Below are 16,368 nucleotides of genomic sequence, written 5' to 3' on the forward strand. Positions count from 1 at the left end.
GACACCCGAACTTAGCTTACCTTCCTTACTTGTTTAAATACTGATTCGTTCTTGATTTGTACACTGGAAAGGAAAGATTCAGATGGAATTTAAACATGTGTTTCTATATATGGTTAACGTGGTTGTAGACCGATTTCGCCCATTTTCACACTGTTACATAGGAATGTGAGAAGAATTTCTGTTGCCACCTTGTGTGTTCACCCATTTTTACAGTGTCGGTAGGGGCGTTTATGGAATTAGTTCTGAGCTAATTTAGACAAATAGGTTTTCGTGTTTTGTGGTCGTGGCAATTGGCCATCTGTAATACCAACCGTCCTACGATGCCGAAAAGGCGTTAGCTTATTTTTTAATATACATACATAGCTTCATATCGGCGAAAAATGGACACAATTATTTATTTATTGTGTGACCGACAATGTTTTGTCAAGCTTTTTTACTTGAATGAAAAGTGAGGCCTTATTGTCACAATTTTCACGTCAAATTTTTCGATGTTCAATTTCCTATAGGTTCTCTGTAGGATATATGTAGATCCACAACAAGTCACCTGAACACCTCAATCATGTCACCAACCATTGTTTTACACAAATATACGCGAGTTAGCGGTCGTCGTAGTGTTGATAAATACATTTTAAAGTCTTTTATTATTCAGCTTGCAGCAGCATAATATTCTGAAGAATATTTTTATACAGAGGTAAACCTGTCAATTATACCATTGCAATGATGAATTGCTCCTATTTCATGACCTGAGTTACAACCCCATACCAATAAACTGCTTCCATTGAGTTTCACCGCGCCTATAGTATAATGTGGCGTTAGCCCTTCGGCTGGCGTACCAGCTTCAATCTGTCTGAACCTTGTCTATTGAATTTCGATTCGTCGGAAAGAAGAAAGAATCACAATTTTTTAATCGTCCAATTTATGTGCATCTGCGCAAACTCCATTCGAGCCGGTTTGTTCTTTTAAGAAATTTACGGTTTTTTCGCACTCTTGTAGCATGAAAAAGTGTATGGATCTCAGTGATATATTGAACCGTAAATGCCTTGCAATGAATGTTGCAGATGTAAAAGGGTTGTCTTTTATTGCCCGATTGACTGTCTTATTATCTTGCTAGGTTGTTTTCCGCGGCCTGCACCTGTATGCACTGTAACTTAAGAACCTAATGTGCAAAATCGGCTTAGTGTTCGGGAAACAATAATAAGATTTATTTCAAACCTTTTTTTACAATAGTCATAACCGATTCTTCCTTCTTAAAATTATAATTAACATTTTTTTCTAAAATGAGCAGAATTCTTATATTGAGCCATTGAAACACTTTTCACTTTAGTGTATGTGACATATCTCAATGAAAATAGGAAATGCAAAAGAACACGGCGAAGATGAAGAGTGCCGTGTCGCAGTGTTGGTTTTGCATTCTCCAGACTGGATTAGGAAGCGAAGCAAATGGGCCTGGTAGTGAACGAGGGCAGGACGAAATATCTCCTGTCATCGAACAAACAGTTGTCGTACTCGCGACTGGACACCCACGTCGCAGATCGAAGCAATAGTTCAGGAAGAATTAGACAGCATTGACGCTGGTAGAAAGCAGATGGCTACCTCCACTTCGTTGGAAAGACCAGGTGGAGAAGGACCTGGGCGCCAAGCAGTGAAAAGCGGTGTCTACGACAATAAAAAAGAAGTTACTGGGATTTAATCGAAAAGATTTTTATAAAAATCAAATACACCGCATTTACTTAAATTTTAATGTTTCTCACGTAACTTGTTACTGAGTTATCGTACTAGCAGTGGTTGTTAACATTGGTCACGTGAGCCATAAAAGTTTGGCGTCGTTAATTTCGAGAAATGGCCCAGTTAAACGGACGCCAAGGTCATGCGATTTAACGCCTCGATATTATTTTCGCTTAAGATATGTTAAGTCAAAAGCTTATGCCAATCACTCTGCAATGCTCAAGGAGCTCGAATACCATATTTAGAACAATATAGCTGAAATTCCGCATTAGATCATCGAAAATTAGCATAAACGAATAGAGATATGCAAACAAGGCCATGACAAAAATTTGTATGACATTTTGATCAATCAAAAATCATAAAATTATTTGCATAAAAAACAGATCCCACTTTGACCAAAATGGACTTTTTTATTTCATATTAACTTCACGTCGTTCTTATTAATGACGTTATATATCGATCATACCATCCAAAATTGACATTCTAAACATTGTTTTAGTTCTTTGAGGCAAAATATAGGACACGTGTTTTTTATTTCGGCTCAATATGAAACATTTTGGAGTTATGAATTTCCAAAATTTCAACTTTTTAAAAAAGTACCATTAACCATTGATGATTAAGAAAAATGGTATTTAGTTATAGAAATAGCTATCCGGCTTATTTTTTAAATTTTTTTCTTAGCTTTTCAATAAGATATGCGTTGTATATTTTCGACTTTTTTATAAAAAAAGGGTATCCTCTTATAAAAAAATATTTTTTTTTTCAAAATTAAAACTATTTGTATTCATTTTGTGTAATTAAATGTTTAAATTTTGTTTTTTTTTTTTTAATTCATAACCCTTTACAAACGGTGTCATATTTAATTATAAAACTTTCTACAAAATTTAGTATGATTAATTATTTAAGGCTATTTTTTCTACATATCTTCAAATCTTTACTTTTATATATTATGTATTTGCACCGTTAAAATACATTATATCAACGAAGAGCCATATTCGCTCGAGAGTATGCTTAAGCAGAAGGCTTGATCTGGGTTCCCGGTCACAAGAACATTTTCGGTAACGAAAAAACAGACGAGTTGGCAAAAGCTGGAGCTTTCCTTAATGAATCCTAGGCGAAGCTAGGATCGATCAAAAGAGAGATCAATGGACAATTTCAACAAGTTGCAAATAACAGATGAAAAAACATTACAAAACGCATCATAACAAAACAATTATGGCCAACATATGACAGGAAAAGAACCAACGACTTATTAAATAGGTCAAGGAAAAGTATCTACAGAGTAACAGCTACCACAACAGGGTACTGGCCATTTGGGGAACATGCGGCCAAAATGGGTATCGACTACAACAACATCTGCCGAGGCTACGGAATAGCAGGGAACAAGGATACAATTTTCCACTTTCTCGGTGAATCAGATCCGACACAAAACACTTGGAATCCATCAAGCACCAGACCTTGATTGGATTTCTACTAAAAACATATCAGACATAAGTAGTTTCATCGAAACCTCAAAATGGTTTGAGAGAGAAGGTGAAACGTGATAGCAGATACAGAAGGTTCTACGAATAGTGCATCAAAATGGCACATCAAGTGCTAATTGAGCCTGATAGACAACAGGGCTGCACTCTTACCTACCTACCTACCTATGCTTAAGTAACGTCCTCATATTTTCGTAAATAGTCTAAAAAAGGAGGCGAAGTAAAATTATTATAGAATTTCCATTGACAAGTGGCAACTGCAAATTATGTATGAACTGCTACGAGTTTTGTAAATTTAAGCAATTATTTTCCACTTTATTTCAGAAACCGCATTTATAATTTGTTGTACTTGGAAGCTCCCGTTGTTATATTTTCGGTAATGCCTATTTTGCATTGTGCCACAGCCATGCATTCCATTCCACATAAGGCCGCTACTCAAGTACGAGTTAACACAAAACTTAGTGCCACTTCAAGTTTGACTCAAGTACCCTGTGTACTGATAGGCAAACGCATGACTGAAACATGTGCAACCCCACAGACAGACGATATCAGCTTGCATTTCCTCGAGCAGCTGTCTGCAGATAATGCATGCGGCAGCCACAAAAATTTCGCAATCCTTGTTTTTGCTGTTTCCCTTCGCCCACGCGCCTGTCTTTTTCCCATTGGGAAGAGCTTATATGGTGGGATATGTATATGTGAATTGTTTGGGGGTCTCCGTAATATGAAATTGAGCTCAAGTTGTTATTAACGTCAACAAGTGTGTTGTGAAACCGCCGTTACAACAACAGGCTTGATAGGCAGATGCACGTTGCCTGACATGGATAAATATATTTGGAGCTAATTCAAACGAACTCACATGCATAAAATGCACGTATGTATTTTTTTGTAAATGTACGAGCTTTAAATCTAGTATTTCTTGAATGGAATCCAACTAGTTCGAACATGACCAGACTTATACCAATTCTAAAGGGATTAAATACAGATTTTTTACGTCTATCTTTTTCTGTATTTACTTTAATATACTTGCATATTGTATTTAAACCGGTAAACTCCTTCAGGTGCTGCCAAAACTTTATATTAAGTATCGACTTTAATATCGACCCGATTTTATCTATTTCTGCCAATATCACATAGTACTACTCGTATTAACATTCCACACACAAAAAATGTTCCCTTGGTTTCATAAAGTACCTCACATACTATACAATTACCAATCATATGGAGTAAAGTCAGCCGAATGATCGAAAATCCTGATACTATTAATTATATAGGGTCTAGGTTCAGTTTTTGCTCATTTTAGCTATTTTAGGCACAAAGATACACTGTTATGTGAAAAATATGCTCTTACGCTGTCTCATTTTCATTAAATTAACTCAGATTTTGGCTGATATATGTATACGATATAAGGTAACCCAGGAGTTCGAAAATCTTTATATTAAGTATATGGGGGCTAGAAGAAGTATTGGTTCGATTCAACCCATTTGTAACGCAAAAAAACTACTATCAGATGAGAATTTAATTTATCTCATTACATTAACTCCTTCTTTATTTGTTCTTGTCATACCATCATCTCGGTTGTAAAATTTAAAGTCTCTGGCGTATTTAGTTATTGATATATTATAGTTTTTAACAGTACCGTTATATGGGGAGTAGTGGTGCATTTTTCTCATAACAGTGTACCTTTGTGCCTAAAATAGCTAAAATGAGCAAAAACTGGACCTTGGTGATGATATGTGAGGTACCTCAATGAATCTCAGGAAGCATTTTATTAGTATGTGGCATGTTAATAGTATTTGGTATTGAGCAAAATTAAATAAAATCTGGTTTATACTACCCCCTAATCCCATATACCGCATATGTATAAAGATTTTCATTTTTCTAACAAACTTTATGTTGAACATGTCAGTCAGTGTATAAGTTGTATATATATAGTTATATAGTATATATATATATAGTGGGTTTGTCCGGAAAGTAAGAGGATAGATAGATTTTCTTCCGCCGCGACTGTACTTCAGAGCGTGCGCGCACTACTGGATTCGGTAGAGGGCATTCCTAGCTAACAAACGAGCGGTTGTCTCCGAGCACCTGGAGAATCAGGACAAACATTTTCGAGCGACGTGTTTTTATAAGTGGTGCAAGCCGCAAATGCAGCGTTCGTTAGAGCAGAAGTACGCGATAAACTCGGTAAATCTGCGATAGAGACGTTTGATATGAGCAAGCACGCTCGGTGGCACCAAGCCTTTTTGGAGGGCCGGAAAGAAGTCGCTGATGAAGACCGTGCTGGGAGACCTGTGACTTCGACAAACACCGACAATGTGACTCGTGTGCGCAAAGTTTTGAACTCAGGCCGTCGACTAAGTATTCGTTTAATTGTCCTGATGTTAAATTTATCAAAATCTGTGGTGCAAGGCATTGTGACGGAGCACTTGAACATGCGCAAGGTGTGCGCGAAGATGGTCCCAAAAGTTGAACATGTGTGAAAGTGACCCCCAATTTTTGAATAACGTACTCACAGGTGACGAGTTATGAATCCTTGAGTATGAACCCGAGACAAGGAGGCAATCTTCCGAGTGACACACGCCATTTTGAGATGACAGAGGGAATCTAAGCAGCATGACATCGGCTCTCAAGGCTATTCCGGAGAATACCTTCCGTGACGCCTTCAATGTTGGGAAATCGCGCTGGATCGACGCAGAAGGAGCCTATTGTGAAAGTTTTTAAAGAATTGTAACGATTGGTTCAATACATTTTTTTAATTCGACTCAGTCCCATTACTTTCCGGACAAACCGTGTATAAATAAAATTGCTGAATTCTGATCAGTTTTGCACCTTTAGGTATTTCCTTGGCTTCGATTCTTGCAAGTTACAAAAGTAAAAAAAAATTTAAGGTTGCACCAGAACTTAACCCCTCAAAACAAGCATGTTAAACTATTTATAAAGTCGCTTAAATCAGTTCTTTTCACTGATGGGTGTGCGTAATAAGGAACAAGAGTACTTCATCTGCACACTTATATATCATCTTTATTACTCGTATAGCATATTATATATTTTCTTGACATCTAACTTACTTTTTGTCTTATATACTGTTTGCAGCAGCACGCCCATCCTTGTTCATATGAATGTGTTCGCCTCCTTTAATTTTCTGTTTGTCTACAGCGGTTAGAACTCAGACCGTTCTTTGGTTAACTTTCGTCTTTTATTGCAGTTTTGCTTTCAATTATATGGCATTTTCTGTAATTTCGTAGAGTGCTGAAAAAATACAAATTTGCATTTGATTGTCATATGACTTTTGTTGTTAGAAAATACAATATATAAATACAAAAATCTATATGCATATACAGTATGATAAGTACATATTTTTAAAAATTACTGCTGTTCCCAAATTTATAAGTGGGAAGTTTATGTAGACTTTATGTAATGTTTATTATCCTAATCAATTTCTTTCAGTGCCCTAAAGTATAGGAGGACTTCATGCTCCTTGTTCTATTGTAATACTTACACTCTTTTACAGTAGTTTTATGTTAGATCGATTTTGGATTATCCGAAAATTCTGGTGTTCAGAATGTTGGAAAAGGCCTCAGAATGTTGGTGATAATTTTTTGCCGCCAGCAAGTGATTTTGATTAATATAAATTATTCAAAGAAAGTCCGACTGATAGTTAACATGTCAATAAAATAAAGGAATTGGCGCTTGAGGATCGACGATTAAGAAGCAGATATCTTATTGGCATCGTTTGAATATCGAAAGGATCAGTGAAAACATTTGGACCTAAGAAAAGTGAAACCTCTATTGGTTCCAAAGTCACTAAATTTTTTCGAAAAAAGCGTTGCGTTAACGTTGTGAAACAATTCTTTGAAGCGTATTATAACTCACGATGAGTCTTTGATCTATGTTTACAACCCAGAAACAGACGATCAATCAGCCGAATAACGTGGCAAAGGTGAGCCGAAGCCAGAAAAAAAGTGACGTGCCGTGCCAAAAAAATTAAGGTTTTTTCGATTATTGAGATGTGGTCTACTCCGAATTTCTTCCGACCGGCCAAACTGTCAACAAAAAAAAAACTAATTTAGTGTTATGCGTCGTTTTCGCGAAGCTATTCGTAAAAAAGGACGGAATTAAGGATGACAACTCTTGGTTTTTGTACCACGACATTACACCATCGCATACTGCATTGATTCTTCGTGAGTTTTTCGCCAAATTTTCAATCAATATCGTGCCGCAACCATCGTGTTTATTTTATTTAGCTTTGAGTGACTTCTGGCTATTCAGCAAACTCAAACGACCGATCCGGGGAAACCGTTTTGAGTGAATTAAAGACATTAAACATGACTCGCGTGAGGCCACTCCAAAAATTGACTTTAACAACTGTGTAGAAGACTGGAAAAAACGTTAGCTATTTTTTAGCCGTAGTAGTTTTTCTACATTTTCTGCAAATTTAATTAAGACTTTGAAAAATTGATATATCATTCCTAACTTGGAAACGGATTAAATTATTGAGTTCATTTTCATAAAATAACTTTAGAGAGTAAGTTCCACTGTCCCATTCACTTTCATTGGCAGACAATATCGACATCTGAGCCTTCGGCGACATCATTGTTTCTGAGTTGTCTAAATAAATTATTTATGGAACGAATGCGAGATTTTCGTTAAGTAAAACCCTTTGCAGACTGTACGTGGTGATATCTCCAAATTTGAGTTTTATTAGCAGTTTGAAAACTGTCGCATACTTTTGCACCCATTTTCGGTAAGGACTCTGAGAGTTGAGATCAAGTGATGTTTGTATGCGTGAAATAGGTGCGCATAACCCTAATCATGACTGGAAAAATAAATTTTATATCCAACAAGCACAATCATAAAAGAGGGCACAATCAATACGTTCATCAAGAAATTCATCGTAATCAGGGCATTTGAAAATATCAAAGTTATCCAGGGGAGCAAAATTATTTGTGTCATTTTCTGAGTAAATTAACAAACCGAAGTAACTTCTAGACTACTGTTGGAATTGAAATAACAACCCGATATTTGTTGGGAAAATTTGACTTATGATAAATATTTTTTTGTGTACTTTGAAATGAATTTCATAGCAAATTTATTTTTTATTGGAAAATAGTAAGCCATCGGGGGTGTGGGATGTACAAATGTTGTTAAAGTTGCATAAATTAAAGCTCGCCACTACAACATTTTTTATTACATACCATCTATGAAAATTCTATAAAGCCTTACTTAAAAAGGCGAATATATCGAGAAGTATTAATGATGATGAGCGTTATTGACCTCGGACCTTTTTTGTAGCAAATAAAATTCCCTACAAGTTTGTGATGAACAAGAGCTATCGTCATTTACGAGATATACAAATATACAAAAAAATGCGAATTTCATGGCAAAATCAGGTTTAAATCCTCGTACTACCTCGCCGGTGTGAGTTACGATTTTGTTACACTGGGCACTTTTTTAGAGTGAACAATTCTGAGAAATATGCGTCCAAAGTCAAAGCGAAGTCATAAAATACCTCTGATCCAGGAAACTCAATAAGTTTTGTCGTTCGAATAATGCGTAGCCACACAAAGAGCAGAAAAATCCGCTACACAGGTTGTGCACATATCCACACAATCGAAAAGAGTTGAGCATCAATTGAATCTGCTTTAAATAAAAACAGTGTCTACGAAGGCCATAAGAGAGAACGAAACAGCGAAAGCAATAACAATGTATGTACATAGGTATTTGTAACAACAGCAACACTAACGATTGTTAGAAAAATACGAGCTCATTAAAATTTACGCAAATAAACAGCCGAGTGAGATATAGTGTGATTATAGGCGCACTACAACTGGATGCGTGTAGGTGGATGAAGAGCAGGCGCCTTTTGTTACGTACACATGTCCTCTGTGAAAAATCGCTAAAGGCGAAATTTCAACAAAAGCTCAAAATGTAAACAATTAAACACATACACACATAGTATGTACTTAAACAAAAGCATAGATTGAATGAATTCATGTGACTTTTGATGGACGTGAACTTTCCGGTCCGAAAGGACGACAGATTTACAACACAAAGGCTAAATGGGTATCACGATTGCGCACTAAGTTACAAACACGCATTCTTACAAAAGCACAAAAATGAATAAATAAAATCTCACTGGAAATACGTGTCGTTACCTATGTATATGTACCACATGTATCTATTAGAACGGGTTCGTTTGTAGGGGGCGAATTATGTACTTAAAAGGGTGTTAATAGAAATACCGCTTCTTCAAAACCAGCTTTAGTCCCACGGTTTCACAGGTAATGTTGCTCAAAATAATCCGTAGAACATTTTTTCATAGCGAGCTAAAAAAAAATCTACCCGCTCTAATACTCGTATGTACATATTTGTATTTATGTAACTCTAGCGGGTGTCATGATAATATTTCCTTTGCCGCTTTTAAAATATGAAAAGAACGCTTTCAAGTTGAATAAATGTGCTAAGTGTTATTGTGAGCAAAAACTCGCATCGTTATTCGACGATGACGCAAATCTTACGTATTCTGTAAATAACTGAAAAAACATGTTTACAAAATAAACGAAAAAGCAGTTCACCGTGTTTTAACGCAAAAAGGGAGGATAGGGAGATGAGGAGTTACTAATCGCATCATACGTTATACTTAACACTAGGCACTAGGCACAACTCCAATTTTATAACGATCAATTTTTATACATAGAATATAAAGGCAGTCTGATAAATGAGTTCAAAGTTGATCTAATGGAAAGTCGACCATTTTTAAATCGACCCATGTAACCCATTGATTCTCCGAGCACATTTTCTTTAACTACAAGTAGACTCTATTTTTAATACTTGTTTAATTTCGTTGGCCAATAGGCACAGCTGCACGTTTATTGCCAAAATTAATTAGTAGTTTTAAACTTTACTTAAATCTATGCATAAACAACCTCCATTCTACAGCTTTGTACTTTGAGAGCTTCAGTTTCAATAAAAGACCATCAATGCTGTTACAATAAGCTATATAAATTGTGAGCTAAAAATTTTTCAGAAATTATTTTCCCGACCACAATATAATTTATCTCTTTAAGTTTAGATGTTGGTATCACAGATCGTTCTTTTGAAAGGTTAAGGTCTCTAATCATTTCACTTAAAATATCTTGGGGAAATATTGGAAACGCTTTTAACATTTAACAGAAAACAAATCTGATAGATCTAAAAGAACTTGAATAAAAATAGATTGCACGTCATCTGAAAACGGAGGAGATATTTTAGCAGACGGTTAGAATACATACATTTTTCAGGTTATTGTCAATCCATACAAATAGTGGAGCGCCGAAACGTTTATGCCTCGGAATCCAGGGCCAGTCAATGAATCTTTACAAAACTTTGGAAATGTGTTTTTATTAGTATATAGAAAAATGTTAAAAAAATATTTTGTGCGTTCTCAATTTTTAATTATTATTATAAATATTTATTAATTTTTTGGAGTTTTCTTTAATTTATAATAGTTTAAAATTATATTTAAAAAAAGAGCTATTACAAACTTGATCTTAGTTCTTAAGGGACTGCAGGTATAAAAATAAAGGTCGAGGAGGGGAATAGAGGGGACAAAAGCAGCTGTTTAGTGTTGTTAATGCGGGCCCTAACAGAATAGTACACGTGGCAACATGCTAGGCTTAATACGTAGCTGTTGTTGTTCGCTCCGAAAAAAAATTATTTCTAATTATTGTTTATTTAAAATTAATATATACATACATTATTGTGGAGTGAGCGCGATAAAAATTAATAACTGAACATTACTGAGTTTTACAAAGTTTGAAAATAGTGGCATAGATAGTAAGTATTTGTTCTTTATTTATATTAGATGATTTTCAAACAATAGTGAATACTCAATCGTATATTTTATAATAGATCGATTTTGAAAGTTAGAATGTAATAGTCAAATTTAATAATATACATCATTAATTATGACACAAAGGTTAGTTATTAATATTAGTAATATTTGTTGTTACAGCCTCGTATAAAAATGGGAGAACCATCGAATAGTGATAAAATAAGTAATGATTGCCTCATTTGTGACAAAATCGGATGTAGTTCTGAATTAATCTCCGAACTAGGAGATATTATAAAAGTTACTAGAGGAATATCAACTGAAAGCTGCTTCTGCAGAAGGAGCGGATGGACTTTCTCAGTAGTTAAATACTTGCGAATTTGTCTACGTGCATTCAGTATGCAGACAAAAATATATCAATAAAGGGTGTATTCATTCTTATTTAAAAAAAAAACACCACACCAGCATGCTCTCCACCTAAAACAAAAAAACTTCGAGCGGCTACTTCAATTGATTTTGATTGGAAATGTAGATGCTTTTTATGTGAAAAAACAGCGGATGAAATGAAGGAAAAAAGAAAATCCAAATCGTCAAGACAACAAATCAGCTACGTAACTACTTCTGATTTCAAGAAAACGATATGAAATTTAATAAGTGAAGAGAGAAGTGAATATTGTCGCACTATCCATAAAAGAATTGTAGGCGTGTTAGATTTAGCAGCTCAGGAAACTTAGTATCACGCGGATTGTTATATGCGTTTAAAAAATACCGCAAAACAGACCCAAAGAGAGAAAAAAATTCATCCAATCACAACACAAGTAGATGCAGCAAAGGAGCAGATTTTCAAATATATGATATTGAAGAAAACGATGACTGTCAGTTTTCACTGGCAGAATTAAAAAGTATTGTAACAATTGACCATATTCCTGACGATAAAACAATAAAAATGAGGTTAACGAATCATTATGAGGATAATATTGTATTCTCCAGTACATTTGGATCCAATACAATAATATGTTTTAAAAAACAATAATACGAAAAAAAAATCGAGATCGGCCAATTTTTTGTTTTTTTTAACTTTTTTATTTGCGGTTTTAATAATGCAGTCAAACACTTGTTATACGGATTCATTGACTGTCCCTGGGTTCCGAGATTTTACTATGTTTATGCCTTACGCCGCTCCACTGCTGCTTCAAGATTTTGAATTCACCCAACATCTTGCGAGCATAGAATTAGCGGCACCAAAGCAAATAGTTTTGTATACCCTGTTAAGCTTGGGGAAATAGGATTTTTAATTTATTTATACCTTATTTTAAGCTTTTGTCCATTAAAACATAGTATTTAAAGATTTTTACCACGACGTCACATAATTAATGTGTGAATATTTTATCTTCCTTTTTATAATTAAAAGAGCAGAATCTGACCAAGATGACTTCTTTGCAGAATACCTGCGGAGATATCAATTCAATCCGTTGCATTCTCTTTCTGAAATAAAAAGGTATTTAATTAAAATGTAAGGGCTGAAAGGGAATGAAGTCTGTGAACATTTGAAACATAGCTCACAAATTCAAGTAATCTTGTACTGAGAAAGAGTTATCTAAGAAGTCGTCGAAGAGAAGAAGTTATTTGACTAGTGATAGTTTGTGCAACGAATTTAGGTGTGGTCGATTTCTATATGTACAATTCCTTAGATATATGAAAAAATTACCCAAATCGAAGAATTTACAAAGGAATACCACCTAGTTAGGATAAGAAGTCAAGAGCTTGCTTAAAGGCAAATAGACATCTCGATTCTTTTTCCCCAAAAATAGTTACTGTAATGTAATTGAACAGAGCCCAATGCCATCAGCATAATTTCTGGATATTTTGTAAAGTAATTTTACTTAAAAACTTAAGCAAACATAAAATTTTAAAGCTTCATAGCGATCAGAAATCCGACGTTAACGGATAATTAAGTACTGTAAGTTTTAATCAACTTCAAACATACTTAAAATTAACAGGTAAGGAAGGGCTAAGTTCGGGTGCAACCGAATATTTTACACTCTTGCAATTTGCAAGAATTAAAGCCAAGGAAATACCTAAAGGTGTAAAGCGTCTAACAGAGGAATCTAAGGACTTTTAGAGATACATACACATACTTTATATAACTCATACACTGACTGACATATTCGGCATAAAGTTACTAAAAAAAGGAAATATTGGATTTTATCTCTTTTACACAATATCACATACTACTAATAGTCCACATACTAAAAATGCAATCATATAGAGTAAAGTCAGGGGGATGTTCGTAAATTTTGATATAAGTTATATGGGACTACGTCAAGTATACGCTCATATGTATATATTTTAAAACATAAAGAAACATTATTATTCTCTCTTATACGGTACAAAGTCATCGGTAGTTCGAAAATCTTTATATTATAAGAAGTATTGGCCTGATTCAACCAATTTTTGACATACAGACAAACTATTGAAAGAAAAGGATTATCTCTGAATATCAATTATATACCTCACACATTGGCCGATATTTTCAATCAAAAGTCAACTATAGGTACTGTGGTCCAAATACTCGTTACCTAGGGGCTTGAAGAGTTATGATTGGATTTGAAAATTTTTTGTTCATAAGGTGGCATATTTAGTTATTGACTTATTACGCTTTTAGTAGTTTTAAACAGCAGCGTTATATGGGGAGTGAACGGGGGTTTCATCCGTTTTCATATACCGTCTTATGATATTTCCGCTTTGGTTGTTGTAGCTTTAATAGATTAGGAGATATGTACATTAAACTTATTAGAGGGCATGGCCACACACACTTTTCCAAAATTTTTTGCCCACATCTGCCCCTTACTACTGCGATCCTCTGTTTTAAATTATAGTTTTATATCTTAATTTAGTGCATAGTTATGGTACTTTATACGCTTTCGGTTAATGGCGATTTATGGGCGTGGCACTTGTCCGATTACGCCCATCTACGAACCTGGAATTTTTTTTGTACCCCGAAACCCGCATACCAAGTTTTATCAATATCCAAATTAATATGTTATTAACAGCAGAGCCATTGGTAATTTGAACACTGGTAGCTTTGAGTGTGTAATACAGTTTTGTGTGCATTAATCCCACAAAATAATTTTAGAATTCCATCAAAAATAATTGTTTTGCGGAGCTAATCCAACGTGAAACTGAAAACTACTTTTCCTCAGGCGAGTATTAAATACGTTTAACTCAAACAGTAACACCATAGCGATTGCCTCGACAGTTCAGCACCTACACACCTACCCACACCACAAATAACTGAACCACAAAAACTTTTCAACTCTAAGTACACTTATTCAACATCAACAGTCACACCAACATACACATGCATAAAGTTGGACGTGCGGCAACAGTCAGCACGCCCACCATGCGCCAAAGTGCATGCAACTCCATTGAAATATGCTTAGATACAAATGTATATACATATTTAGGCACTTAAATGCTACCCATGTACACGTGTATGTGACGAAGCATTAAGAAAAGCAGTGTTGGTAACTCTTTGCATTCAAGTTAATACTACACACATACTTGGGCGCATGCACCTGAGTAAAAGCACTTCCACACACCCATTGGCACGGCGGCTTTATCATTGTACGTGTCGGACGCACGCCGCACCAAGCACAATGGAGCAAGTGCTGCTCTAAGTACACTTCAAGCTCTGCGCAGCCATGGCGCTATATGGGATTAATCGAGTATGTTGCTTGTAGTAGTGTCTGAATGCGGCGTGTGGCGTGTGGCAGTTACTCAGTTTACTCGTAATGGATTCTTTTGGGAGGCTCCGCCATTCGGCCGCATATTGCATTCTATTCTCTAAACCGCATACGACGCCCACAACGCTTATAATCCCAACCGCAGAAGTAATGCGAACACACATACATACATATTTATTCATACGCATATTGCATCAGAGAGTGAGCGTGTGTATTCTTTTTGAATCAGCATACTGAAGGTGTTAAGAATGAGTTGAGCCGAGTTGTTGAATCATTTCAATTAACATTACCTTTTTTGTTAAATTGCTAAGCGCATACTCCATTATAACTATTTTAATGGCTGCCACTGGTTAGTGTTGGTGGCTTACGGTCAAGGAAATGACGAAATACATGGATCCCACTTATTTTATTCAACATATATTTTATTTTAAAGAAAACGTATGTGCGTTCAGAACACATTGTTTTAATATGTAAAATAGAAACGTCTGGAAGTAAATTATGTGCCTCTAATGTTTCCTACTTGGATGTGATGAATGTGGTATAAATTTGTATATATGGTATATGGTATATGGTATTAACAGTGCCAGGATATGTGTGGGACCCCTTTTTTGCGGTCATAATTATATACACATCAAAAATTATTCCATAATTTATTTTAACACGGTTATAACTGTGAATTTTTTCCTATAGTAGTTGGATGATCTCATTCCTTAAGGAGGCTTCTTTTCTTTGGGCATGTTTCCACAAATTTCTTAGCGTTCTAGTCGATATCATCTAATTCCATGCGTATTAGCTCAACTATAAAACTAAGTCGCTGGTAAACCAACTCGTAAGCGGAAATATAATTTTCAAGTGCACTAATCAATTCACCAATAACTGTAAGAAAAGCTTCCACACCAAGCTAAGAGATTGCAAGTTAATTGTTCTTAAGACTTCACCAATATCCGCTCTTTGGTGCGATCTGTGGATTATTTTGAACATGTTACGTTCAAAATCAATATTGGCCCACAAAAATTTCATTAAGATGTCTGACATTTTGACTGATATATGTATTTATGTGTATAAACTATACATGTACTCTACAAAAGAAAGGGACGCCCCAATATTCAGAATAGTGGACTGCTTTGAAATGTATACTATAATATTTGTTCAAAATAGAACTCGGACTATCAAAAATACAATATTATCACGTGAAACGTTAACAAATCTTTATTATCACCTTAGAAATTCTGTTTGAAGCCAATTGAAACATGCCAACGCTTCACAAAATTTTTCATACACTTGTTATAAGCTTCCCTGTCGAAGCGTTGTCGTTTATAGTTCGACGATTTTTGGTTTTTCGGTTTCTGCTCATTTTTGGATCATATTCATAAACCAAGGTGTCATAACCAATAATGATGCGTTTCATGAATGTCATACCTAAAACATTAATTAAAATGTGTTGAGTCTATGGATAAGAGTTGTTAGGATACTCTGTTTTCTCTCTGATGAGAAAACAACGATTTTCAAGTCTTGTTTTTTTATCTTTTTCGATGGTACCGTCATCAGAGTTCTCTACCCTCATAAACAGGTGTGAATTGGCAACTCGCAAGAGGCAAGATTTTGA

At 35.2% G+C, this 16,368-nt stretch overlaps 1 protein-coding gene across 6 annotated transcripts in view; it reads right to left on the bottom strand.

The window, feature by feature from the left end:
- Positions 1 to 16,368, bottom strand: part of LOC126757388 (cell adhesion molecule Dscam2) — a 167,383-nt gene that overhangs the window by 137,387 nt on the left and 13,628 nt on the right. For all 6 annotated transcript variants that reach the window (XM_050471273.1, XM_050471283.1, XM_050471263.1 and 3 more), the window contains exon 2: positions 6,275 to 6,455. In XM_050471273.1, the coding sequence (XP_050327230.1) occupies positions 6,275 to 6,311 (37 nt within the window). In that variant the 5' untranslated portion in view covers positions 6,312 to 6,455. The remainder of the gene's footprint in view (positions 1 to 6,274; positions 6,456 to 16,368) is intronic.

Source organism: Bactrocera neohumeralis, chromosome 2 (genome assembly GCF_024586455.1).
Source record: "Bactrocera neohumeralis isolate Rockhampton chromosome 2, APGP_CSIRO_Bneo_wtdbg2-racon-allhic-juicebox.fasta_v2, whole genome shotgun sequence".
NCBI classification, from domain to species: Eukaryota; Metazoa; Arthropoda; class Insecta; order Diptera; family Tephritidae; genus Bactrocera; species Bactrocera neohumeralis.